General features: G+C 35.4%; 1 protein-coding gene across 5 annotated transcripts in view; it reads right to left on the reverse strand.

Moving 5' to 3' along the window:
• LOC123557626 (nucleoside diphosphate-linked moiety X motif 6-like) overlaps nt 1-27,081 on the reverse strand; it is a 66,513-nt gene extending 39,432 nt beyond the window's left edge. Inside the window, exons 1-7 of one of the 5 annotated variants that reach the window (XR_006687680.2) lie at nt 26,401-26,437; nt 22,591-22,821; nt 15,303-15,506; nt 13,900-13,958; nt 12,286-12,340; nt 9,563-9,865; nt 4,421-4,468 (exon numbers count right to left, since the gene is read on the reverse strand). Coding sequence is in view for 4 of the 5 variants with exons in the window: in XM_053543972.1 (XP_053399947.1) it covers nt 4,421-4,468; nt 12,286-12,340; nt 13,900-13,958; nt 15,303-15,506; nt 22,591-22,777 (553 nt within the window). In the remaining variant the exon portion in view is untranslated. Of the gene's footprint in view, nt 1-4,420; nt 4,469-9,562; nt 9,866-12,285; nt 12,341-13,899; nt 13,959-15,302; nt 15,507-22,590; nt 22,822-26,391 lie in introns of all 5 variants that reach the window. The other 4 variants (XM_053543972.1, XM_045349217.2, XM_045349218.2 and 1 more) reach the window with 4 other exon arrangements.
• Between the last annotated feature and the right edge of the window lie 43 nt (nt 27,082-27,124).

The following is a 27,124-nucleotide window of genomic DNA, read 5'->3' on the forward strand; positions in this document are numbered from 1 at the left end:
ACAACGAGTTAAAATAATCAAATGTTACATTTCGGTAAAGTCGAAGTGGAGTTCACATGGTTTGTGAAAACATAACCTTTCAAATGTAATTGTTAGGCAGAATGTTTTAAGACGTGTAGAAGACATTGCCAACTTAACGCTTTCATTGTAGCAATTTGGAGTATTTCATTCATAAACATATTTGAGAGTCACCCAATTAAAACAGACTAGTGAATGACTCCACAAGCTCTGAGTATATAATTATTTTTCTCTACCAGTCAATTTTTGACCTACTTCTGGGAGATCGACATAATCAAACGTTTTGCTTGCACAAATATCGTCTGAAATAGTCGCTTTATGTTCATTAAGTAACAGCAAACACAATTCTTCTTCAACAAATACAACAGAAACTATAAAATTCTTCAATAACTTTCTGTCTGTGAGTTTAAAGAATATCATTTTATAATCAAAAAAATAAATAAATCTTTTACTCGTTATCTTTTCTCTGAAGTGAATTTCATGTACTGATAAAATTCCTTTACTAATCAGGCAGCTATCAAATACATAAGAAAGACCTTGAATTGTGGCGTAGATAGTAACAAGAAAAATTATATATCTGAAAGGCAATTATTCAAAAAAGACTTAGAACATTATCTTCAACCATCTTAATATTAGCCTTTGACATGCTTTTGCTTTCAATGACACAAAGGTCTAACGTTACACGTCGAGTGATATATGATAAAGAAACAATTACTTATAATGCATCAATAAGTACTTAGTATTGTTTGAGTGAGGGTTAACATAGTGTAATTATAACATACCCACAAGTTTCCCAGGCTCTTGTTAGGGTAGCAATAAAGAAAGCATTGACAACAGGTCAACTTTTATCAGTCTATCTCTTTTCAATTTTGATATATATTGTTCGTTAAAGGTTTATACAGGTATACCTACGTCTGAGATCTGATTAATGTATCACCCCTAATAAGTGCTCCCTGCAATTTCAAAGCTTCATTGAGAGCTTTTCTATGAAAATAATACCATAATGAGGTTGTCTTCTTACACCGTTTCTATGATCTATTACAAAGGTTTGTTTCCTAACAAAGTAATTAACAATGTGTTAGAATAATTGGTTAAGGTATACCACTTTCAAAAGCAACGGGATCGTCTTAAACTCATATACATTTTAAGAACGCAGTGAAATTAAATATTGAAACATTAAAACCACTGACAAATGTTATCAATATTACTTCCTCTTTAGGAGGAACAAAGCATTTCCAATATAGTCATAAATTAACGTACTCGTGATTTTGTTTTCCAATTTTTTATCTGGTATAATCATTTATCCTGAAATTCTTGTCTACTTTCAGTAGACTTCAAGGGTCTATCAGGGTCTTTGTGCATTCATCATCTATATTTCTATTTGCAAGCACGCTGTATTAGGGATTCGGTTTGATTTCCAAGCTGAAAAAGTGTATGAACAAATATTTTGTCGGTTTTTGTCTCTCAGGAAGTTTAGAAGATGAAACATATATCTTTTCATTATATTTAACTTATGTATATAGTCAAGAAATAAAATGTACACGAGAAGTTGCCGCCAAAACTTAATGGTGGCACTAATTCTCCATATTGACTCCAACCTACTCATTATGACATATCGATTTTTTCAAGGAAAGCCTCTCAACATCGCTTTAAAGCTGCAAGGAACACTTTTAAAATGGAGGTTATACATTAATCAGATCCCAAATTTCAAGCAAAAGAGCTTGCACTTTTAATGATATCGCAAGATTGACTTTGTGTGGGCTGACGGACGGACAGACACTAAGCAAGCAGTTTCTCTGATGGGGGAATAATTTCAAACGCGCTTATAAGCAGACAACAAATTTAATAACAACGACTATTTTCAGTACAACGTCTGAACTGACCGAACTATTAATTATCAATGACATATTAAACTATGACCTACTAACACATATTTAAATCATGCTCCCGTTCCGAGCCATCTATTACGCTTGGTAGAGTAATTCTCAATGCATATTGCTCATTTTAAGGTATATTTAAGCGTTTGAACTGTAGATTGTTACTAATTAGCGTAATGAAGCTGAAGAAGTGATAAAGCTTACAATGAAATGACAGAATTTCGAGCATGAGAAAATAAACCCGTATTTATTACAGTACTGCGTAAAAGCCATGCTTTTTGGTATTTCAACTACTATCTCGATAACTGTTTAAAACATAAAACTATAAAAAAAAGTTTTGCAGCGACATAACAAAAGGTAAAGTCAAATTATTAACAAACTTTAACAAAATGTATTTAATATCATATGTAAAATCATATATGTGTATATAAGGGACGGGACAATTCTCTCTGGAAGTAATAGTGGAACAAAATTTTCCTCTGCATAATTCTTATGTTTATTTAATGAACTTACCATTACAGCAATGACAGGGATACCGAAGTCAATTACTGTTTTCCTAACTTACAGTATTTTGCAGAGAAAGTGCAAAGAAAAATTGCTTCATGAAATACCAGTATCTATATTTATAATCCTCCCCTTATATCAATAACGCTAGAACCTTTGGATAGAGTATGTTCATACGAGATAACAAAATATGCATCACCCGAAACGCCTCCTAACTCCAGCTTGGGTGGAAATCTATTATAGCAATACATGGAATGGACTTCATCCAAAAGAACCAGAAAATCAAGTATGTGTCACATATCATTGCCTTACATATGAGAAGCATTTAGCACATGCAAACGCAGTAAGTTGATCGTGCAACAACTAGATTTAGCCTTTTATCTATGGAGGACACTGGATAATGGTATTCTGTCTAAATATAAATTGTTGCTTCTTAAACGCAGAGTAAGAGTAAAACTGGCCGTAATGAGATAAACTCATCATTCTTTTTGGAAATCATCGCTTTAATTAATAAACCAGATCGAGGGCAAAAATCTTATGAAACCTTATATTTTGCAAGTCTTTTAAACTAATGAAAGTAACGTCGCACGACATTTTTACACAACAGTTCCAAAACTTTGGTGGCCGTTACTCACCCTTCAAAATAAAGAGTGATGAAAGATGTTTTTACCACCCAGCGATTGGACACCCATACACGTATATTTGATTTCTTTTCTGCATGTTTGTTGTCATTGGTAAGAAACAAAATGTGCAACTAAGTACACATAAATAAATCTATTTAGACGACAGTGTTTGCGCCAGTGCATTTACGACTTTTTAAACGATATTGTTCGGTTACAGTTAACACAACAGGGCGTTCAGTAAATTAGATTCTATTCAATGAATGGTGCTTTGAACTCCAGTGGAAACATTTACAATAATCAACATATTTTCTTAAACCTATTTCAATAATGTTCAAATTACTGTTTAAATTGTTTAGAGTTTACTGTATAGAAAGGAGGTTATGTTTCAGCAGAAATTATTGTACGCCACTAAATAAAGTATACTAAAAGTTTTTATATATGAACCCACTGACACTTCAAGTAAGTTTTAAGTAAAAATATGCTATGAATCAGAGTGAATCATTTATGAAATGTGGTTTATTCTGTTTCTTACCGATTGGAATAAACTTCATAACAACTGTCGGTGGCCTTATACCGACATACTTGGATTAAGTTTTGCTATAATTTCTGGGCCTTAAGGATCATGCTTCTGTATAGCAACTTCCGGCTTCAGCCAGTGATAAGGGGCGTGATGGGTACTGCATATTTAATCACCCCTGATGAACAGACTCAAACAAATTTGTAGAAGTTTGCTTGGTGTAGTCTATGCATCAAAAGGATCTTCGTTTGCAAAATGTATTACAGCACTCATTCGCAAAATACAGGACTCATTTGCAAAATACAGGACTCATTCGCAAAATACCGAACTTGCTTGTTTAATACCCATGGTAGAAAAGTTCTGGGTGCAACTATTTACTTTGTGAGATTCTCTGATTGAACTGTAAGTCGCAACAACACAATTTAGGTCATGGCACGACTCCTTCTAGCTTTTATTATGGAGGCAAGACCCCGGAAATTATGTCAGTCATGGGCGGGAACCTCACCTCGGTAGACGCAAATCAGCTCCTAAATAAAATCTACATTCCATATTGGGATTATCCTCATTAAAGATGGAAGGCCGACGGGTGCCTTGAAACCGAAACAATCCCAAAATACATTTCATTCATAAACGTAAAGTACTATACATTTGTATGTTAAGTAAAGATAATATTTAACTTCACCTACTGACCGCATCTGAATAAAAGTGATCAGTGAACATACTCACGGTTTCCACACAAAGATAGAAATAAAAACAAGATGTATTTGCAAAATGTATTACGCCCTTAACGAAATGAATTTTATAGAGATCCCTTTAAAACTCCCTTTCATCGACTAATTCTTCACATTTTTTTCTGAGGTACAAAGCTCCAAAATACATACCAGAATTAATACCAGTTTCTTCGAATGTTTCCCTAACCGCAGCATCACCTGTAAATAAAAGATAAAGATTAACAAACTGCCATATCAAAACACGTTAAACTGAAACAAGAGACAAACTAGATTTCAATAATCTTCCAGCGTGCCACGTTAGTGTATTCAGAAACTCAGAAGAGAAAAATACCCATCAGCTGGAAAAAGTCGATGATATGCCAAACAGCGTTTCATACTAACACTCCATATCAGTCTGCGTTAATAAGTACCAAACAGTGTTAGTCCAGTCAAACAATATTATTTGAACCTATATGGGGCATAACAAAATATGGCTATATATTTTTTTAAAAATACGCCACGAATGAAGACATTTAATGGAATTTTCCTCTCATGTTCAAAAAGCTTTGACGGTGCTTGTTTCTCGAAACTAGCCAAGATCGGGTTCCGACTTACAAAATGAATAAAACAATTAAGTAGGGCATCGTTCTGCGAGTTATCAATTTTCTTTCCTATATTTTGAAATAAAAAGGACTTCCATCGTACTACTACTACGTTCTATCACACATTGAAATAAATTCTGAAATATTTTAAAACTTCTTTACTGCATATGTTTTCTTAGAGACCGAGATCGAATGATGGGGAGTTTCTAGGCATATATAATACAGTCATTCTAGTACTTAAAGAAAGAACTAGTACATGACATCGCATTATTTGACCAGGTTTGAACTTCTGTGAACTCCCCAGACCCTATAATTTGTTGGATGGTGCATGTAATTATATCTACATTATGTCGGAATGCTAATATAGGAAGGTCACGCTGATATAATTCCGTGTCCCGCACTTCAAACGGATTAAATGCAAATGTGTCAGCTGTAGACATCCTATTTAAGGTGGTAATCACCGTTCAGAGAAAGGCATTATTACTGCACCTCGCGTAGACAATTGTGTTAAGAAGTTCGAAAATCGCTTTATAAAGGCAGAAAAATGGACAGACCACAGGGACATTTACCTCCTAAACGAATGAAAATTGTTCTTAAACAATATCTTAATCTCATCACAGCCGTAAAATAACAGAAGGTACAGTCATAACATGACCCAACCACACTCTGCAACGCCGTTTTAAGTGAAACCTGAGTTACTTCATCTGACACTTGCCGCCAATTTCGACAACAAATCTATAAACTGCAAGCATATCTTATACTGTAAATGAAAATTGTTTCGCCTTATAATACCACTAACATCTACCTTAATAAAAAGTAGTGTGTCATATACATAGTTAAAGTGTTCCGATCAGGGCAAGTAGAGGTTTAGGTCGCAGACAATTAAATAGGGTCAACAGTCCGATTATTTCTCAATTTATCAGAATATACAGATAAATGCCTCTGATCTTCCACACTGTAGAAAGAAATAAATCAGTCCTTATACGTAATAAAATTTCATGTGTCAATATACCAGACAAATAACAGTATTTTATATCACCTTTTCCCTTTAAGTTGGACAATACAATTTATTTATGCTTAAACTTTATACAAAAGCTAGTTTAAGCCAATTTACATGTCATTAAACAAATATTATTTGGACCTGGTTTGAAACCGGCATATAAAAGAGAAACTAATAAAATCCGGAAAGTAGATCCCTCGGAAGCATCGAGAACAAGGCAAACAGTGAAAATTGCAGACTCGGTTTGATTGAGTCTGTTGAGTAATGGAAAATGCAACACTGCTCACGCCCCCTAACACTTGTGACAACGAATACTTGTTACAAGTTGCTGACAAACTCCAAAGATCATGCTGTCACGGTAATATCAACATTACAACAATGCTTTAAAGAGATATGAACGGGGATTCATCGTCTCAAACGTCGTCAACAGGGCATGACAATATTATGCATATTCATGTCTGATATAGATTTGTTTAAAGCATCTAAAGATCTAAAAATAGTATCAGTATTTCCTCAATGGACCCAAAGGCTAAGAAGACAATGGGATGAAAGATAGGTTACTAAGTAGGCCTGATATTCCATCTGATAAAGACACAAATTCCATACACGATCCGTCTTATGAAGAAAGGTACATTTTGATGCAAATAAAATTTTCAAGAAGATATGAGCCGCGCCATGAGAAAACTAACATAGTGGGTTTGCGACCAGCATGGATCCAGACCAGCCTGCGCATCCGCGCAGTCTGGTCAGGATCCATGCTGCTCGCTTTTAAAGCCTACTGTTATTAGAGAAACCGTTAGCGAACAGTATGGATCCTGACCAGATTGCGCGGATGCGCAGGCTGGTCTGGATCCATGCTGGTCGCAAAGCCACTATATTGATTTTCTCATGGCGCGGCTCAATTATATTATGAAGTTCAGAATACAATCAAGTAAAATAAAAGCAGTCTTCGATTGGTCTAAATAATTTCATCAGGAGGAAATGACAAGCAATCCCCCATGCCCCTAGTACCAGCGTAAGTGGCACTCTATTAAAAATATAATTACTGACAAGAGGTTTATGTGATTTGTAACAATTAATCAAACTGTGCTGCATTAAAAATAAATTAGCAACAAAAATGCAGTAACAAGGAAGAGACAAGCCTATCATATTTAGAATGACTGATGTAGCAAATAATGAAGCAAAATAATTTAAACTAACCTAAAGATACCAAATAAATCTTACTACATTTGTATAAGATAATAAATAAAACATATTTTAGATTACACTTGTGTGCGTATCCTCGTTCAGAGCGATACATTTTACACCTGTCATAATTACAAATATATCATTTTAATCATTTACGTCGAAACAAACAGCACAGGTAAGTCTACAAAGCAGACGATTATTTTTTTTCAGGTCAAACCGAACATCTTCGCTGTTATTGAAAATTTACCAGCACATACCATGTCTTAAATCACTTATGAATCTCTTAATGGGAGTAGAAGACCACCCTTGTATTTGCAAAAATATCATCAAATCTAGGATTATAGATAGTACCACTTCTCTAGTACTCAACATCTCCGCCCAAGAGCCCATTTCACATTCTTCAGTAGCCTTGATGATCAAAGGAACTTTTCAGCTCTCTTTTGCCGTTCATGACAAATACATACGAATTAACAGTCAGGTAATTATTCACGTCCCGATCCGATGCAATAAAATCTAACGGTTACTTTCCCCAGACACCTCTTTGATGTTACGAATATTTTCAATGTAATATAGATAGTATACGGGAATTAATCACCATTATTACCTATGGTCATGTCTACGATAGCGCGAGACGTGGTGAAACTGATACCGAGGATTAGAGAGGCAGTTATTTTATTCAGTTTAATGACACCGAGGAGATGGCATAAGTACTACGCTAAGCAACTGAACAAAAGAAGTTAGAGTAAACCATTTTGGTGGTCTTGTATAGCAAAACGACGTAACCAATAATCAGACGTACCATTTTTGCATTTTATAGTTTAGTTTAAACTTACATATTTTACATCGAATGTAAAGAGAGTGCTTAGGCCTTGTTAACTACGTTCGATGACTGTTTCCGTGACTTCTAACCAGTGTTCTTTATAAGTAAGAGAAGCTGTGATAGTGTTCATCATTCAAGCTAGTGACCGCTGACTTTAGAGTCGGACGCTATGACCCTGTCCAGCTATACCTCCCCTGTATGTTCTGTAGAGACAATTTGCTTTATTTCGAAAAAGGTGAAATTACGCAACAGTTTTCATTAGGTACTTCTTCATCATAGAATGGCTGCAAAATGTCAAGAAGCTAAACTTCAGCATCTGTGCAAACCCTTATAACTGACCAATGGCAGGCATACATTTTGAAATATTTTGTTGGGTTTAACATCACACCGACACAATGATAGGTCATATGGCGAGTTTCCAGCTTTGATGGTGGAGGAAGACCCCAGGTGCTCCTCCGTGCATCATTTCAGCAAGAGCGGGCACCTGGGTAGAACCACCGACCTTCCGTAATCCAGCTGGATGGCTTCCTCAAATGAAGAATTCAACGCCCCGAGTGAGGCTCGAACCCACATAAGAGGCAAGTGATTTAAAGTCAGCGGCCTAACCACTCGGCCACGGAGGACCCCCATTTAGAAAAAAGTCTTAACATTAGAAACAGATTCTACGTAAAAAAAACTAAATCGGCTCAACGCGAAACCAGTCTATGTGTATATAAATAAAGAAGCAGATAAATTAGTTTCGAAATGAGGCCACGATATATCAATGCAAATATATACATAAAGAAGCAGATAGACCCTTTTCGCGTTGAGCCCTCGTTATATCAAATCTAAACTAGCTTATGTGTATATAAATAAAGAGGCAGGTAGACTTGTTTTAAGTTGCACCTTAGAAATATCATCGCGAAAGTAGCCTTTGCGTATACAGACAAGGAAGCAGACAGACTAATTTCGCGTCGAGTCCTTTTTTTCTTCACTATTAACATAGATACTAGACAGACGATTAATCACTATTATTAACCACGGCGATGTATTGCCTAGTACAATGATGATGAAAATGAAACCTATCTCTCTGTCAATAGGAGGTTCATAATATTCCGGTGCTGATATTAATGGGCCATCAACAAATGAAGCATGCATATCACCATTCCATTCTAGTGTTATGAGAATAGTTTTTCATTCGTCCACTTAACTTCTCTTTCAATGACATCTGATTGATCAATCATTGACTTAGCATCAAACTGAATAACAAAAATGTTGTTATGAGTGCTGATATTAATTTAATTGTACTGGTTATAACCCATTTAATACCAATCAGGCGACTATCTAAGTTTAATATAAGGGAGACTAACGCATTTTACATTGCAAATAACGTTAACTCAGTGTTGTCTAACATAATCTCAATGAATGATTTAAAAATTCTACAACTGTTTCTTTTCTTATGCAAATGCATCCGCCTAAAAGTCTTTCCAGGAAGGAAGCGCAATACATATCCGATGGACCGCGTAAGTCTTTATTGTTGATGATTACTCTAAGTTTAGTAAACCCAGGGACTGAGCTTGCATTTGTTGTTGTTGACATATAGGTCTTAAGAAAGGTCTGGGCAATGCCCCGATTCTAAGACTTCGGCCAAGAAAACAACATTCATTTCGTTGACATTTAGAATGGGTAAATTTCTTATCCCGTTATTCTTCCTAGATATATACCTTGTCAAAGTCTTGCTGTAAAGAGAATGATTTGAGACCTCAGTAGCGCCGGCAAAGAATCGAGCATCAGAGTTACAGGCAGAAGAAGGAAGCTGCCAGGTTGATATAAATAACGAAGCAGACTGTGCACCTAGGACACATCCTTGGGGATTCTCTGAAGTGACAAGTACTTCAGTAGAGCAATCTCCATCAAGGTTGACAGTTTTGTAGCGATGACGTGTGTCTAGATAATTTGTAGGGAATCGTCTTATTATTGCCGATTGTGAAGAAGTTTGAGATGGGTAACCTTGTCAAAAGCCTTTGCTGAAATCGCAAAAAAAGAGTGTTTACCAGGGCCATGCTTGTCCATAAAGTAGTCTGTATGCCCAATCAACTGTGTTTCGCTGAAATCTCTCTCCCTATAACCAAAGACCATACAGTTTAGCAGTTCTCTTCCAGAAATCCCTAACATCAGACAATTTCCTTGACTAGACCAAGGTCAAAGTATGCACTATTGGAGAACATACTCGAAATAATACTTTTTCTGTACCATGGTATGGTTTACCTGCTATTCATGTATGGTTTTCCATATTTATTTTCTTACCCAAAATCACCAAAACCGCTCAATTTGATCCGAGATCATATGTTATTGATCCGGTTTTTCAAAGTAACGATTGGACGCGGTGATTGAGCGCACACGAAGCTATTTGACCTTTGGCCTCTGAGAATGACTTTTGGCTTGGATCAAGTGACCTGGAGCGAGCATGGTTCTCGTCATATTATGATGGTAAATATTTATGTGTATATATTTCTTCCAAAAAACTGTCTGCAACAAATCTGTCTGACATATGACCAAAAGCTGAGACCTTTCCACAGAAACAAAGTGGATCCAAGTTGATCCAATTTTGAAATGTTTAACTGTTTTTATTTCTTAGCCGATTTTGATTTTTTTCACTTCTTTGAATTACGTAAAAGACCCAACATAACTTATGTAAAAAACACTGCCTTTCCCTTTAAAGAGAATTCCTATAGTTTTTTTCCTTTCATAGAATTTTTTTAAATTTACATATATGATAGGAAAATATGTGCTGAAAACAATGAACAAATAAAAACAATAGGTCACCAGGCTTGTTTTTATGAAAAATTGTTTTGAACACACTCACTGTTGCCGAAACTGCCAGCGATTTTTCAACATTTTCATAATTTTCTGCTTTTTTTATAAATACCAACCAAAATATACATCCAGGCAGCACAATACGGTTTTTTTTCTTTTTACAGATTTTATTATATACTTATTTGATATCATAGTCATATTTGTAATACTTTATCCTTACAATAATGGGTACAAATGAAAAACAATATTGTTTCATATTTACTTTTGTGAACTTTTTTCAATGAAAAATACCCATAGTGAAGAATATTTTTTTTTAATTTTGAAAAAAACTCTTTCATAGAATTTTTTCTATTTCTTTTTGTGTATAGATAATTGTATTGTGAGCATAAAAATGGCTAAAAATGTACGGGTCACCAGGCTAAATTTTATGTTAAGACCGCTAGAATACAACACCTGTTCGGACGGAAATGGCGCGAACCTGGCCAAATTGATTGCATGTATGTCTGCTAAAAGTTTTAAAAAAAGTTTTAAAAATTCTTAATTCTTTCTATAATTGAATACTAAATAATCTGAAAGGTGATATTGTCTTATCAGTACTAAGTCAATTATCTTACATTATATGAACAACACTGTCTTTGTACTAAAATGCGATGTGAAAACACAACCACAAAAATAGCAAGATACCTGTCATGATACTTGTCAATACAACATAAACCAGTATCAACATTTTATTACTGATATAACTTATCAAAAATGTTATTTCATTCAAAATTCCTCATATTTAAGATTGTCTGTAACATGTTTCAACAAATGTTGACTTCAGTTCAGTTTTCCATAGAAAGTGTCGGCTGCGCAGAAAGATGCGCATAAAAAAACTATAGGAATTCCCTTTAAGATATATGACCTCTGACATCTAAGAATGATCTTGTAATGACGTAGAATTTACAAGCAGTAATTTGAAAACTGTTTTGGAGACATGCCTCAAAAACATTACACATCGTCATGAAGGTGGGGGAAGTATTAAAAGTATTTCTGAGAAAAAGTTTTCACTAAAGCCATGTAAAAAAAACTTCCCTGCCCCATCCCTGCCATGATCGTTTATAAGTAGGGAAATGATCTAAAGGAATATGATAGAGGGTTGAACGATTCTACGAAATTATTTTGAAATTAACACAGTAGTTTCTCACCAGAAGATTCTCGAAGTTTCCACTAAAGCCAAGATAACCATGACCCGACCCTATGACAGTAATTTGTACATAGAAAATGATTTGAATGCATTTAGTAAAAAGGTTTCCTAAGGAACATAACCTTGAAATTATTAAATCGAGCCAGGAGGAACCTACCTGTGAAGTATGTTTGAATACTGTCTAGATGGTTTGAGAGGTGTCCCTTTAAAGAATGTTGCTCAATATGAAAACAACTTTCTGCTCTGGGAAAATAAAAATTGTACAGGCATATTTCAACCTCCCATTTATCTTCAAAAAGACAACTGTTCAGGTCCTAAAGTTTTACAACTGAGTTCAATGACTAGTCTCAAAACGAAATCTTGCCAATGTCTATTCAAAAACTGTGGCAAGAATAACCAATCAGAGGCCAGACTTTTATAATCTCGAAATGAATTTAAACTCACCTATATCTTCTCCAAGGTCAGCAAGTCCACCAGGGAATTTCCAAAATTTACTGAACTGAAACAAAAAAAAACAATTTTAATTCTAATACCTTACGACGAGTAACTATCAAAGCCAAAGCCACACTGTGCCGTACCAGGCGCACGCACCTGGTACAAAATCTGTCAGAAGATCCTTTGGAGGCATAGAATGCAACCAAGCAAACTAACAGCAAGCCTGGTTTGACTGAGTCTGTTAATGAGAGGAAATGAAATGTGCAACACCCATTACCCCCCAAGTTCGCCCTAAATTCTGGCAAGTATACAATTTTGATAAAATGACGACATACAATTTTGATAAAATGACGACATCAATCATTTTATCAAAATAACATCTTAATAGCTAACATCTTAATAGCATAGCAGTACTAAGTACAATGGCTGAAGGGGAGGGACTGTACAACAGGAATAACCAGGAAGCTGACTGCTGTAATAAAAAATACAAATTTAAAAGATGAATATTGTGTCAAACGTATATGTCAAATTCCGCCAATTTTGGTATACTTGCTTAAATGTTACCAAGGAGAGGACCCTATTTAAACTTACATGTATGTTACAAACATGAAGGTATAAAATCCTTATAGCATGAAGGTAACAAAACTTTACAAACCCTATCTGCATGTCAAGTTACAGATAACAAACCCCTTACTTCAAGCGAGTAACAAACCCCTTATTGCAAGTAGGTAACAACCCCTTACTTCAAGTAGGTGATACACCTCTTATTGCAAGTACTTACTTCAAGTAGGTAACAAACCTCTTATTGCAAGTAGGTAACAACACCCTTATTGCAAGTAGGTGATACACATCTCACTTCAAGTAGGTAACAACCACTCTTACTTCAAGTAGGTAACAAATCCCTTATTTCATGTGAGCAACAGCCCCTCTTACTACAAGTAGGTAACAAACCTCTTATTGCAAATAGGTAACAACACCTTTATTGCAAGTAGGTATCAACCCCTCTCACTTTAAGTAGGTAACAACCACTCTTACTTCAAGTAGGTAACAAATCCCTTATTTCATGTGAGCAACAGCCCCTCTTACTACAAGTAGGTAACAACTCTCTAACTTCAAACCCCTATTTCATGTGAGCAACAGCCCCTCTCACTTCAAGTAGGTAACAACCCTCTAACTTCAAGTAGGTAACAAATCCCTTATTTCATGTGGGCAACAGCCCCTCTTACTACAAGTAGGTAACAACACCCTTATTGCAAATAGGTAACAACACCCTTATTGCAAGTAGGTAACAACACCCTTATTGCAAGTAGGTATCAACCCCTCTCACTTCAAGTAGGTAACAACCCTCTAACTTCAAGTAAGTAACAAACCCCTATTTCATGTGAGCAACAACCCCTCTTACTGCAAGTAGGTATCAACCCGCTTTTTGCAAGTAGGTAAAAACCTATGATTGATCATGTCACTTTCTAAAAATGTTACATTTATAATATTTAATATCAAAAGCACTTATGTTGTTGTAAAGCTAGGTAGCTTGATTATACAGCTCACATAATTTGTAAAAAAAAACAAATCGAATGCTGATGAAAACATCAATTTTTTGAACTGATCAAATGAAATACTCACTTGACTTTTTCTTTCCTGCATCACAAGAACCTCTCGTGTATCTTCTTTTATAACTACTCCTGAAAAAAGAAGAAAATTTCTCTTACTAAAATGTTACAAACTAATGAGTATTAAAACTACTCAATATAAAATATGAACAAGAGTACCAGACTGTCATAAAATACGCTCGTCATGGAGCTTGGCCTTATTCAAGGGGCATAATCCAATTGCCTAGGGCGATTTGGCTGGTTATAGAGCTTGGCCGAGATATAATGCCCACAAACATTATCAACAAGTTTGGTAAAGATCTGTATTTAAACTAATTATGGCCCTTGAATTACTCGAAAAACAAAGGGCCATAAATCAAGAATGCCTGGAGAGATATGGCTAGTTACAGAACTTGGCCGAGATATTATGCCCATAAACATTGTCAGCAAGTTTGGTGAAGATCAGATGAAAACTGTTTGACTTGCTAAATTCGCTGTTTTTTGAGTAATTCAAGGGACATAATCCATGAGTGCCTGGGACGATTTGGCTGGTTATCAAACTTGGCCGAGATACTACACCCACAAACATTATCAGCAAGTTTGGTGAAGATCGGATGAAAACTGTTCGACTTAGAGCGCTGAAATGCTTTGGACACCGCCCGCCGCCACAGGTGTTCACATAATATGCCCCGCTCTTTCAGAGTCGTGCGTGTAAAAAGTTCCAGGAAAGTCAGTAAACTCAAACTTGCCAGGAGGTTATGAAGAAAACCGATGCAATGAGACAGAGAAGATGATCTCTCTCCCATTTGTGTTTAATTGGTTATTTGTTTGTTTCATTGAGTTTTAACTTACACTGATACAAGTTTTTCCAGTATTTCTGTTGGAGGAATTCCCAAGTTTAACCTCAGAGCATTATTTCAGACACAGAAAGACTCTGCAGAGACAGACACCATATGGACAATCACCTAGGTAGAGTAACTTAAAATTGATGGCTTTCTCAAATCACATCTGTGCAAGACTCTAACCCACAGAGATGAGGGGCATCACCAAACTGTACCCGACTGTTTAAGACACTACTTACGAAACAAACACTTATCAATCAAACAAATATTTACCTGCAATAAATTTTACTAGCTACATTTATTTCCTTTTGAAATAAATTCAATAACAAGAACAGAAGGTGAAAACATTCTGCCTTTGTATTAACATCAGGGAATATTAAGAAATGATTTTGATGTTCTGTAAATTATTTACGATTTCAATGTATTCTATACATCAGTTAGACAGTATTCAACACCATTTTATCATATACATCAGTAATGTAAACTGTGATATTCACAAAAATATAGTTCACTGTATTCAATAAATATCTGTTAAAGAACGAATAAAAAAATCATTATAACACAGGCAAAAACTTGAATGTAAACCTAACCTTACCACAAACACCAAGTTGATGTGTTGCAAACCTTGGTGAGGCATCTACGCCATCTCTCAGCCACAGTTTCAATAAACATTGACTATTTTCTGCATTGTGGAACTGAAATCCTTCTGCTGAAGCTGCTTCTATATATCTACTGTAATCTATAGGCATCTGTAACCATATTGCAGTTCTCTCCTCTGATCTCCATTTGACTATAGATTCTAGAATAGACAAAAAATAAATATAAGCTATTCTATACAGACATCTGTAACCATATTGCAGTTCTCTCCTCTGATCTCCATTTGACTTTAGATTCTAGAATAGACAAAAAATAAATATAAGCTTTTCTATAAAGACATCTGTAACCATATGGCAGTTCTCTCCTCTGATCTCCATTTGACTATAGATTCTAGAATAGACAAAAAATAAATATAAGCTATTCTATACAGACATCTGTAACTATATGGCAGTTCTCTCCTCTGATCTCCATTTAACTATAGATTCTAGAATAGACAAAAAATAAATATAAGCTATTCTATACAGGCATCTGTAAACCATACTGCAGGTCTCTCCTCTGATCTCCATTTGACTATAGATTCTAGAATAGACAAAAAATAAATATAAGCTATTCTATACAGACATCTGTAACCATAAGGCAGTTCTCTCTCCATTTGTTTAGTATGATACTCAGGCTAAATACAGAGTATTTCTGTGTCCCATTTACTTTTTGCTTCTGACATTGGGTCTCTCTGTTGAACAGAACTGCTAGAAAAGTCATAATTCTTTGAGCATAACTTAATCATTTCTGTCACTCATCAAAATACTTGTATAAATCAAACAAAACTTTATTTTTCCTTAAACAAAGTTGTTAATTACATTTTTAATTTAAATTCAATAGCACTATGTATTACTATTAAGCAACTTTAGAATTTTAAAAACAAATGCAATATCAGCCTTTCTCAACTGGTACTAAGTTCCTTTTTAAAGACAACAGTGTGCAAACTGTATCATGAATAAATCTGCTTGGGGTCCTGAACACCCTAATTGGTTATAAATAAATATTGTCATTTATTTCTATAAATGTTCACCTCATTAAACTAGCATGTCTTATTTATTTAACGGGAATTCAAACAAGAGCTGTCGGAGGACAGCAACACTCGACTATTCAACAGCCTTGTCAATTGAATGAATACAAAAGTCAAAACGGGGCATAATTTTGTAAATATGCAAAACAGAGTTATGGATCCTGCACAGTGCTTATCAGCTCATGACAGTGGACAAGTGTGTGAAGTGTCAATCCATTCCCATTAGTGGGCACTGAGATACCAGATTACATATAAGAATTTAACCAAAAACCACTAAGTTGAACAAGAGTTGTCGGAGGACAGCAACACTCGACTATTCAACAGCCTTGTCAATTGAATGAATACAAATGTTGAAAAAGGGTCATAATTTTGTAAAATGCAAAGTAGAGTTATTGAACCTCTGCACTGCATGTCATATCATGACAGTGAACAAGTGTGTGAAGTTTCAATCCTTTCTCATTAGTGGATACTGAGATACCAGCTTACATACAAAAACTTAACCAAAATCTGTTAAGTCGAAAAAGGGGCATAATTTTGTAAAAATGCAAAGTAGAGTTATGGGACCTTCACAGAGCATGTAAGATCATGACAGTAAATGAGTGTGCGAAGTTTCAATCCATTCCACTTAGTGGATACTGAGATATCAGATAACATACAAAAACTTACCAAAAACTGCTAAGTCGAAAAAAGGGGCATAATTAAAAAAACAAACTAAGTAAAGTTATGGGACTTGCTTAGTGCATGTCAGATCATAACAGTGAACAAGTATGTGAAGTTTCAATCCATTCCCATTAGTAAGTAGTACTGTACTGAGATACCAGCTTACATACAAAACCTTAACCAAAAATTTCTAAGTTGAAAAAGGGGCATAATTCTGTAAAAAAGCAAAATAGAGTTATGCAACCTGTGCAATGTAAGTCAGTTCATCACAGTGAATAGAAGTGTGAAGTTTCAATCCATTCCCACAAGTAGTTACTGAGATACCAGCTTACATACAAAAACTTAACCAAAAACTGTTAAGTCGAAAAAGGGGCATAATTTTGTAAAAATGCAAAGTAGAGTTATGGGACCTTCACAGAGCATGTAAGATCATGACAGTAAATGAGTGTGCGAAGTTTCAATCCATTCCACTTTGTGGATACTGAGATATCAGATAACATACAAAAACTTAACCAAAAACTGCTAAGTCGAAAAAGGGGGCATAATTAAAAAAACAAACTAAGTAAAGTTATGGGACTTGCTTAGTGCATGTCAGATCATAACAGTGAACAAGTACTGGTATGTGAAGTTTCAATCCATTCCCATTAGTAAGTACTGAGATACCAGCTTACATACAAAACCTTAACCAAAAATTTCTAAGTTGAAAAAGGGGCATAATTTTGTAAACAAGAGGGTCATGATGACCCTGGATCACTCACCAGAGTAATATGAGCTACATGTTTCAAATGTCAAACTGATGATTTTTAGAAATTTTTTGGAAGATTTTCCTATGTACAATCAAGTAACCCCTGGGGGGCCACTTTTCCCCCAAGGGTCATGATTTGAACAAAGTTTGTAGCAGTCTACTAGGCAATGTTACATATCAAATATCTAAGACCTAGGCCTTCTGGTTTATTTTATGAAGATTTCCCTATGTACAATCAAGTAACCCCTGGGGCTGGGTCAATTTGACCCTGGGGGTCAAGATTTGAATAAATTTTGTAGACGTCCCCTAGGCAATGCTTCATGTCAAATATCTAAGCTCTAGGCCTTCTGGTTTTTTTTTTAGAAAATTTTGAAGATTTTTCTATGTACAATCAAGTAACCCCATGGGGCGGGGTCAATTTGACCCTGGGGGTCATGATTTGAACAAATTTTGTAGAAGTCTACTAGAAAATGCTGCATGTCAAATATCTAAGATCTAGGCCTTCTGGTTTATTTTTAGAAAATTTTTGAAGATTTTCCTATGTAAAATCAAGTGACCCCTGGGGCGGGGTCAATTTTGACCCCGGGGTTCATGATTTGAACAAATGTTGAAGAGGTCCACTTGGCAATGCTACATGTCAAATATCTAAGCTCTAGGCCTTCTGGTTTATTTTTAGAAAATTTTTGAAGATTTTCCTATGTTAAAATCAAGTGACCCCTGGGGTGGGGTCAATTTTGACCCCGGGGTTCATGATTTGAACAAATTTTGTAGAGGTCCACTAGGCAATGCTACATGTCAAATATCTAAGCTCTAGGCCTTCTGGTTTATTTTTAGAAAATTTTGAAGATTTTTCTATGTACAATCAAGAAACCCCATGGGGCAGGGTCAATTTTGACCCCGGGGGTCATGATTTGAACAAATTTTGTAGAAGTCTACTAGGCAATGCTACATGTCAAATATCTAAGATCTAGGCCTTCTGGTTTATTTTTAGAAATTTTTTGAAGATTTTCCTATGTAAAATCAAGTGACCCCTGGGGCGGGGTCAATTTTGACCTCGGGGTTCATGATTTGAACAAATTTTGTAGAGGTCCACTAGGCAATGCTACATGTCAAATATCTAAGCTCTAGCCTTCTGGTTTATTTTTAGAAAATTTTTGATGATTTTCCTATGTAAAATCAAGTGACCCCGGGGGCGGGGTCAATTTTGACCCTGGGGTCATGATTTGAACAACTTTAGTAGAGGTCCATTAGGCAATGTTACATGTCAAATATCTAAGCTCTAGGGCTTCTGGTTTTTGAGAAGAAGATTTTTTAAGATTTTCCTATGTAAAATCAAGTGACCCCGGGGTTATGATTTGAATAAACTTGGTAGAAGTCCACTAGGCAATGCTTCACACCAAATATCTAAGCTCTAGGGCTTCTGGTTTTTGAGAAGAAGATTTTTAAAGTTTTTCCTTTCGGTTGCCATGGCAACCAGAGTTCTGCATGGAATTCAATTCTTTGAACAATTTTTGCAGAGCTTCACCCAAGGAACATTCCTGTGAAGTTTGGATGAAATTGGCCTAGCGGTTTATGAGAAGATGTCATTTAAAGTAAAAAGTTCAAGGACGGACGACGGACGCCGGAAGGTGACCCATCTAATAGCTCACCCTGAGCCTTTGGCTCTGGTGAGCTAAAAAGCAAAATAGAGTTATGCAACCTGTGCAATGTAAGTCAGTTTATCACAGTGAATAGAAGTGTGAAGTTTCAATCCATTCCCACAAGTAGTTACTGAGATACCAGCTTACATACAAAACCTTAACAAAATTGGGACGCCGACGTACAGACGAGTCCAATAGCTCTACTATTCTATGAATAGACGAGCTAAAAATACCTGGCAATATGCTCTAATATCTTTATTTTTGGTCCTATTTTGCTAAAATTTTAATGTATCATTGAAAAGAACATATTAAATGTGAATATTTTAATAACAGATAAAAGAACATGCACATTATTTATTTATCATATCTATGGCAACGCCACTACCTCTAAAACGGCCTAACATAATTATGACCGTCATATCACACACAATGAATCAGTGCAACTTGTGATTAGTGGTTATATGATCCTTGTAATGAAAACACTTTCCTACACCTTCTTACGAACAAATTGATACTGTTCATATAATATTACTATCGTGCTGATGAAATGGGACATTGAACTGTAATACACCAATCCGTATCAAGGAGCTCTTTAATTTTCAAAATGTGACCGGACATTATTGTCTTTTCATGTTTGGACCGCCGATTCGTCGGCAATTCTCTCCTGACCTCTTTTAAACCTCCAGTACCACAAGTTTATAAAATGTTGTTTTCTTTAAGGCATTTACTCTCAAATCTTTGTAGCATAGTTTTTGTCTTTTTCCTCAATCTTTTTTATTCGAAACACAAGATGTTACCTCATGTCCCCATTCAACACTGATTTCCAAGCGATGACAAAGGAAATATGCCTACCAAGAGTATCAGTGGTCACATTAATTTAACTTTACTAGCCTGATGCTTACATTTCACGTTAATATTCACCTGATCTAGGAAAATGTAGCTTGAAAAATAGGTAAATGGCGAGTAATGCTTTAGCATATATGCAAAATAGAAAAAAGACATGAAATTGGGATGGATGACATCGCATGATGTTGGTATGAGAACAAGCATTTACTTACTAATAGTCCTGAGAAAATATGATTTTGACATATCAACTAAGAATTCCCTAATCTACATTATGTAACAGTTTCACTGATTTTTGATCATATATGAAGAAATGACAGCACTTTTCCGGGTATTTATTGAATACCCCTCATATATAGTAATATAATTTGCATCCAAATAGTTTTATATATCCATTTGCCTTCAGATTTTTTATCAATATATATTGAATGTTTCTTTAATATAACCAACTTCTTGGTAAAATCCTCCAAGTCTGACCGTAAAAAGAATCCCCACACAGTACCTATCTATCCATAAATGACTTCACAATGTGTTGCTATTAGGCTAAACAAAAAAAATGTTTGTTTTCAGTAACGAGCTCAAAAAAATTTAGGGTTGGTCCGTAAATTATTTTTTATATATATATATTTTTTTATTAAGTGGAACTTTTATGAAATTATATATTTTTCGTTTTTGTGTTGATAAATAAATACAAATAAGTGGGTTATGCCTTTAGAGCATCAGCAAGTTGATTTCTAACATCACTGACCATGTTTAAAGCAAAACAAGAGGACCATGATGGTCCTGAATGGCTCACCTGACCCCACATGACCCAGTTTTGAACTGAGTATGACGTCGTTTTTTCTATCATTTGACATAGTGACCTAGTTTTTGAGCTCACGTGACCCAGTTTTGAACTTGACCTAGATATCATCAAGATAAAAATTCTGACCAATTTTCATGAAGATCCACTGAAAAATATGACCTCTAGAGAGGTCAGAAGGTTTTTCTATTATTTGACCTAATGACCTAGTTTTTGAAGGCATGTGACCCAGTTTTAAATCTGACCTAGATATCATCAAGGTGAACATTCTCACCAATTTTCATACAGATCCCATAAAAAATATGGCCTCTAGAGAGGTCACAAGGTTTTTCTATTTTTATACCTACTGACCTAGTTTTTGATTGCACGTGACCCAGTTTCAAACTTTATCTAGATATCATCAAGGTGAACATTCAGACCAATTTTCATGAAGATCCATTGAAAAATATGGCCTCTAGAGAGGTCAAAAGGTTTTTCTATTTTTAGACCTACTGGCCTTGTTTTTGACCACAGTTGACCCAGTTTCAAACTTGATCTAGATATCATCAAGATGAACATTCAGACCAACTTTCATACAGATCCCATGAAAAATATGGCCTCTAGAGAGGTTACAAGTTTTTTTTATTATTTGACCTACTGACCTTGTTATTGACGGCACATGACCCAATTTCAAACTTGACCTAGATATCATCAAGATGAACATTCTGACCAATTTTCATGAAGATCCATTCAAAAGTATGGCCTCTAAAGAAGTCACAAGGTTTTTCTATTATCTGACCTACTGACCTAGTTATTGACGGCATGTGACCCAATTTTGGATTTGACCTAGATATCATCAAGTTGAACATTCTGACCAATTTTCATGAAGTTCCATTCAAAAGTATGGCCTCTACAGAGGTCACAAGGTTTTTCTATTTTTAGACCTACTGACCTAGTTTTTGACTGCAGTTGATCCAGTTTTGAACTTGACCTAGATATCATTAAGATAAACATTCAGACCAACTTTCATACAGATCCCATGAAAAATATGGCCTCTAGAGAGGTCACAAGTTTTTTTTATTATTTGACCTACTGACCTAGTTTTTGAAGGCACATGACCCAGTTTCGAACTTCACCTTGATATCATCAAGGTGAACATTCTGACTAACTTTCATGAAGATCCATTGAAAAGTATGGCCTCTAGAGAGGTCACAAGTTTTTTCTATTTTTAGATCTACTGACCTAGTTTTGGACCGCACGTAACCCACTTTCGAACCTGACCTAGATATCATCAAGATGAACATTCTGACCAACTTTCATTAAGATCCCATGAAAAATGTGACCTCTAGAGTGGTCACAAGCAAAAGTTTACGGACGCACGGATGCACGACTGGCGCTGCGTGATCACAAAAGCTCACCTTGTCACTTTGTGACATGTGAGCTAAAAAGCTGAAAACAAATTTCTCCAAGGCTATAAAAACATTTAAGAGTAGGTCGGGATACCGGAAATAAACAATTTTTTTTAGGCCTCAGACACTTCAATATAAATACCTTTTAGCAAATTTTGAAAATCTTGAATATTCATTGTTGGCGAAATGTTGTCCTTCACTGAAACAGTCACACCATTATATCTGTCAACACTTCCATTTAAACTTGAAATCATTCTATATGTGCACTGTGGAGTTGAGGCAGCTAAACTTCTTGACAACCTTTGACAAATTTTTACAAGAACACCCATTGTTTAGTTTGAAGAGTCCTATGTGCATTTAAGGTCTTGTCTACCTAAAAGGAAGAAATTGTCTAAACAAACATGCAGTTTCATAGCATATACATCAAAAACAGTACATCTGCTTCAATGGAATTATCTTATGAAATTTATGATTATATATATACTATAAATTACTTGTAACAGATGGTGGAAACTTGAAGACCGTTGATGAACTGATATATTTTTCCTTCAGCAACCTATGTATTTCATAATAATGCCTTTTCCAATCAATAAATCCAAGTACAATACTAAAACAATGGTACATGCTGCATGAAGAAGACTTAACTGCCAGCAATTTTGAGACGAGTTAAAATCATAGGTTGTGTTAAAAACTACATATAAACTATCTATAGATTTAAATAAATATTTTCCTCTCACCTATTGAAGTCTCATCAAAATAATGTGATATGGCAGCCAGTATGATCATTTTAGTAGTGATATATAGAGAGGATGTAAGCAATTGGTATAATTTTTGTTTTCATTTGTTATAACTGATATCCAAAATATTACATAATTATACTTTACATAGAATGCTATAATTTTAGTGGATATTTGGAAGCTAGTATAGATCAAAATAAGGTATAAAAAGTTGAAAATCACCTTTAAACTGATAGAATAAACTCATACTTCTCATTCTGCGATAAAAAAAATCAAATCAAGGCAAATTGGAATACAGAGAAAATCTCCAAAAACAACACCCCTCCAATCAATTTGAAACAAGCGGGCCAAGATGGCCCTAAGTCACTCTCCTGAGTAACAAACCATAACAGTGTAAACATGTTTTATCTAGTGATTTCATGGAGACAAGTACTCTGACCAATTTTCATTAAGATTGGACCAAAAAACATGGCCTCTTGAGTGTAAACAAGCATTTCCTTTGATTTGACCACCCATATTCGAACTTGTTCATTTCATGAAAACAAATATTCTGACAAAGTTTCGGTAAGATTGGAGCAAAAAAGTGGCCTCTAGAGTGTTTGATTTTACCTAGTGACCTACATTCTGACCCCATGTGACTTGAGATTTGAAATAATCCAAGACCTCATGATTTTACAAAGATTCTGACCAAGTTTTCTGAAGATAAAATAATAGAAGTGCACCCTAGGGTGTAAACAAGCTTATTCTTTGGTTTGACCTGAGGACCCAGTTTTTAAACCCACATAACTCAGATAAAAATTCATTCGAGATTTCATGCAATCAAACATTCTGACCAAGTTTCATGCACATCAAATGAAAAATGCAACCCTCATTGCATGCACAAGGTTTTTCTTTGATTTTAACATGTGACCTAGTTTTTGAACCGAGGTGATACAGATTCGTACCTGGGCTAAAGATCATCAAGATCATCATTTAGACCAAGTTTCATGAAGATAGGGTCACAACTGTGGCCTCTAGTGTTCACAAGCTTTTCCTTTGATTTGACCGGGTGACCTAGTTTTTGAATGCAGATGACCCAGATTTACACCTGACCTAGAGATCATCAAGAAAAACATTCTGACCAAGTTTCATAAGGATTGGGTCACAACTGTGGCCTATAGAGTGTTCATAAGGCAAATATTGAGGGATGCCGGACAATGACCGGCCACAATACTTCACCTTGAGCACTTCATGCTCAGGTGACCTAAAATGTGGACAAAATCCCATCCCACTTTTATTTTCTTAAAGTTTAACCTATTTTCACTTCATTCCATTTAAAAATCAATAATGATAGTGTTATCATAAAACCGCACTGTTTTATTTTCTGCTAAACCTTCTTTATTTGATAAATGAAGAGGGAGGGGGTGGATTTTCTCTGTCCTCGATAAATTCTGTAGGGAAGATCGAGGTTTGGCTGGGGGATGGAGCCCTTACGAACTGGTCAAAAAGCTGCAAACATTCCGCGAACATACCTATTCGCAGGAAGTATTCGCGGGGATATTCACTGCTACCGCGATCATGCCGCGATTGATTTGATACTAGTTTGCGGGATATTCGCAGGAAGACCAATGATCGCGGCATGTTAGTGAGAAGAACTTAGAAGATTATAATCTTTTGGTAATCTGTTAATGAAGATCTTTTATAAGAGCAGGTAATTGTAGATCAATTAATTTGTAACATTATCTGTAAGGTCGCAGTACGAGTCTGATAAGTTAATTACAACCAGATATTCTGGACATGTTTAGAAGGAAATCTGTGTGCATTACAGACAGTTTTCATACGTGATTCTTAGAGGTTGATAGGAATATATTCTTTTTTGTGGTAAGTCAGAAAATTCATGTTTAATATCTTTACTCATATATCTCAATAAATATAAGGAATTTTGAAAATGAAATAGATATGCTTGAACTTTTGCAGAGCTGAATCAGATTATCTAAAAAGAAATATAAAACTTATTTTGACAATTTCTAAGCTTCATAAGTTTGATAATTAACATGTAAACTATGACAGATTTGTAGTGATACATATAACTTATAAGCAGTGTGAAGAAAAACATTGGAATGAAATGAGTACATGCACTCAGACATTGTTATTTAAATGACAAATAACAGTTAAAATTCAAACATATTTTGTCATTAAAAGTCAAAATGCGCCAAAAATGATAAGAAAAAGTTCAGACATTGACAATTTGAACTTGTTAAACCTCAGTGCTCAAGTTTATTTAATAAATTTATATCCCTGATTCCTATTAATTTATTTGTTTTTGCACTTTTTCTGTTCATGCTTTTTTGTACACAATTTCTGTAGTGATGGTTTTCAGCTAGTTCGCGGCATGTTTGCAGCAACTAATTTTGCGGGATGATCGCAGCAACTATTTCGCGGGATGATCGCAGCAACTTGTTCATGGGAAGTTCACAGCTACTTGTTCGTGGTAAGTTCGCTACAACTTATTCACGGCAAAACTAATTTGCATTTGAAAAGTGAACACCAAATGAACATCCCACGAACAATTATACCAATTGTATCAAAAGTGTTCGCTGCATATTCTCCTAATATTCGCGGCATGATCGCAGCAAGTGTTTGCGGCAAACTATAATATTTCCATAAGGTAGGGGAGAATTTTGTCCGTCCTGGATAAATTGTGGAGTTTGCCCAGGGGATATAGGGGAGGATTTTATCTGTCCTGGATAAAATTTGTGAAGGGGTGTTTGGCCAGGGGATTAAGGGGAGAATTTTGTCCTACATTCAGGCAGATCATAAAGCCTAATCCCAGTAAGAATTACACCTGATACAGTCACACAGTGACTGGCTCTCCAGACTTCAGATAGAGATCTAGAGGTTTGGTGCCATATGAAAATACGACTCATGGTCGTTGATACAACCTTGAAAACTGTCTTCACTTGACCAGTTCTTCCGCTTGAACAGTTCTTCAAACAGAACAGCGACGTTTATTATTATATAATAAATACAAATTAGCCTTGTCCGAATAGGGCTGTGTCCAAAACCCAGGCAATTCATATACAATCTGTGTACGAGAAAATAATGAAATGACAGTATGTAATTATCTTTGTTATGGGAATATATCCTTAATATAAATGTATTAATAACATTTTTTAGCTTAAGAACAGTTTAAATGTTAAGAAAAATGATTAAATACAAGCAAATACTTCGCTTACGAAACACCGTTTTGTTTGGAGGCAGTAAACAGTTTTCAGCTGTTAGTGTCGAATTGGCCGGGGTGAAATTTACAAATAAGAGGGAATTTACGGAATGAAGTGCATATTTGAACTTGTAAATAATAATAATTGCTAGAATTGAAGTTTCAGCGGCTAGAATTGAGTTTCACTTATTTAAAGAAAATCAGTTGAGTAGCCTTGATCTTGATAGTATGACGTAATGACTTGCAGGAGCGTATACATGCTTCCTCTGAGCTGGCTTAAAGTGGGGTTGTCATTTTAGCAGGGGCCTCAGAAAAAGTGGAATAGTGAAAAAACGGTACGGATGGCCCATATATTTCAGCTTATTTTCAGATTTTACAGTGTTACTGGAGTATGGAACAGTGTAGCAATTGGGGCTATCATTTTCAGGGAATTTTCTGCAGCGATTGAAAAATTGGCAAATTTAGCTTTTTTCGTCATCAGTTTCCGCGACCGGGAGAGCACAAAATTCAGGTCTTGTAAACAGAAAACTAGATATTAGAGATGTATTGCAGATGGTTTGTAACGATAGACATACAGTGATGTTAATGTTGCAATATCTTTATTTCAGGTGTGTGGTTACAGACTTTTGTGTGAGGTTTTGAAAGTTAGGTAGGCGACTCTAGGCCGAGAAGCTCAGAAAACTGTTTACTGCCTCCTTTCCTCTTCGGATCTCTACAAATTTACATAACGGAAACATGAA

This window comes from Mercenaria mercenaria, chromosome 5 (assembly GCF_021730395.1).
Source record: "Mercenaria mercenaria strain notata chromosome 5, MADL_Memer_1, whole genome shotgun sequence".
NCBI lineage: Eukaryota > Metazoa > Mollusca > Bivalvia > Venerida > Veneridae > Mercenaria > Mercenaria mercenaria.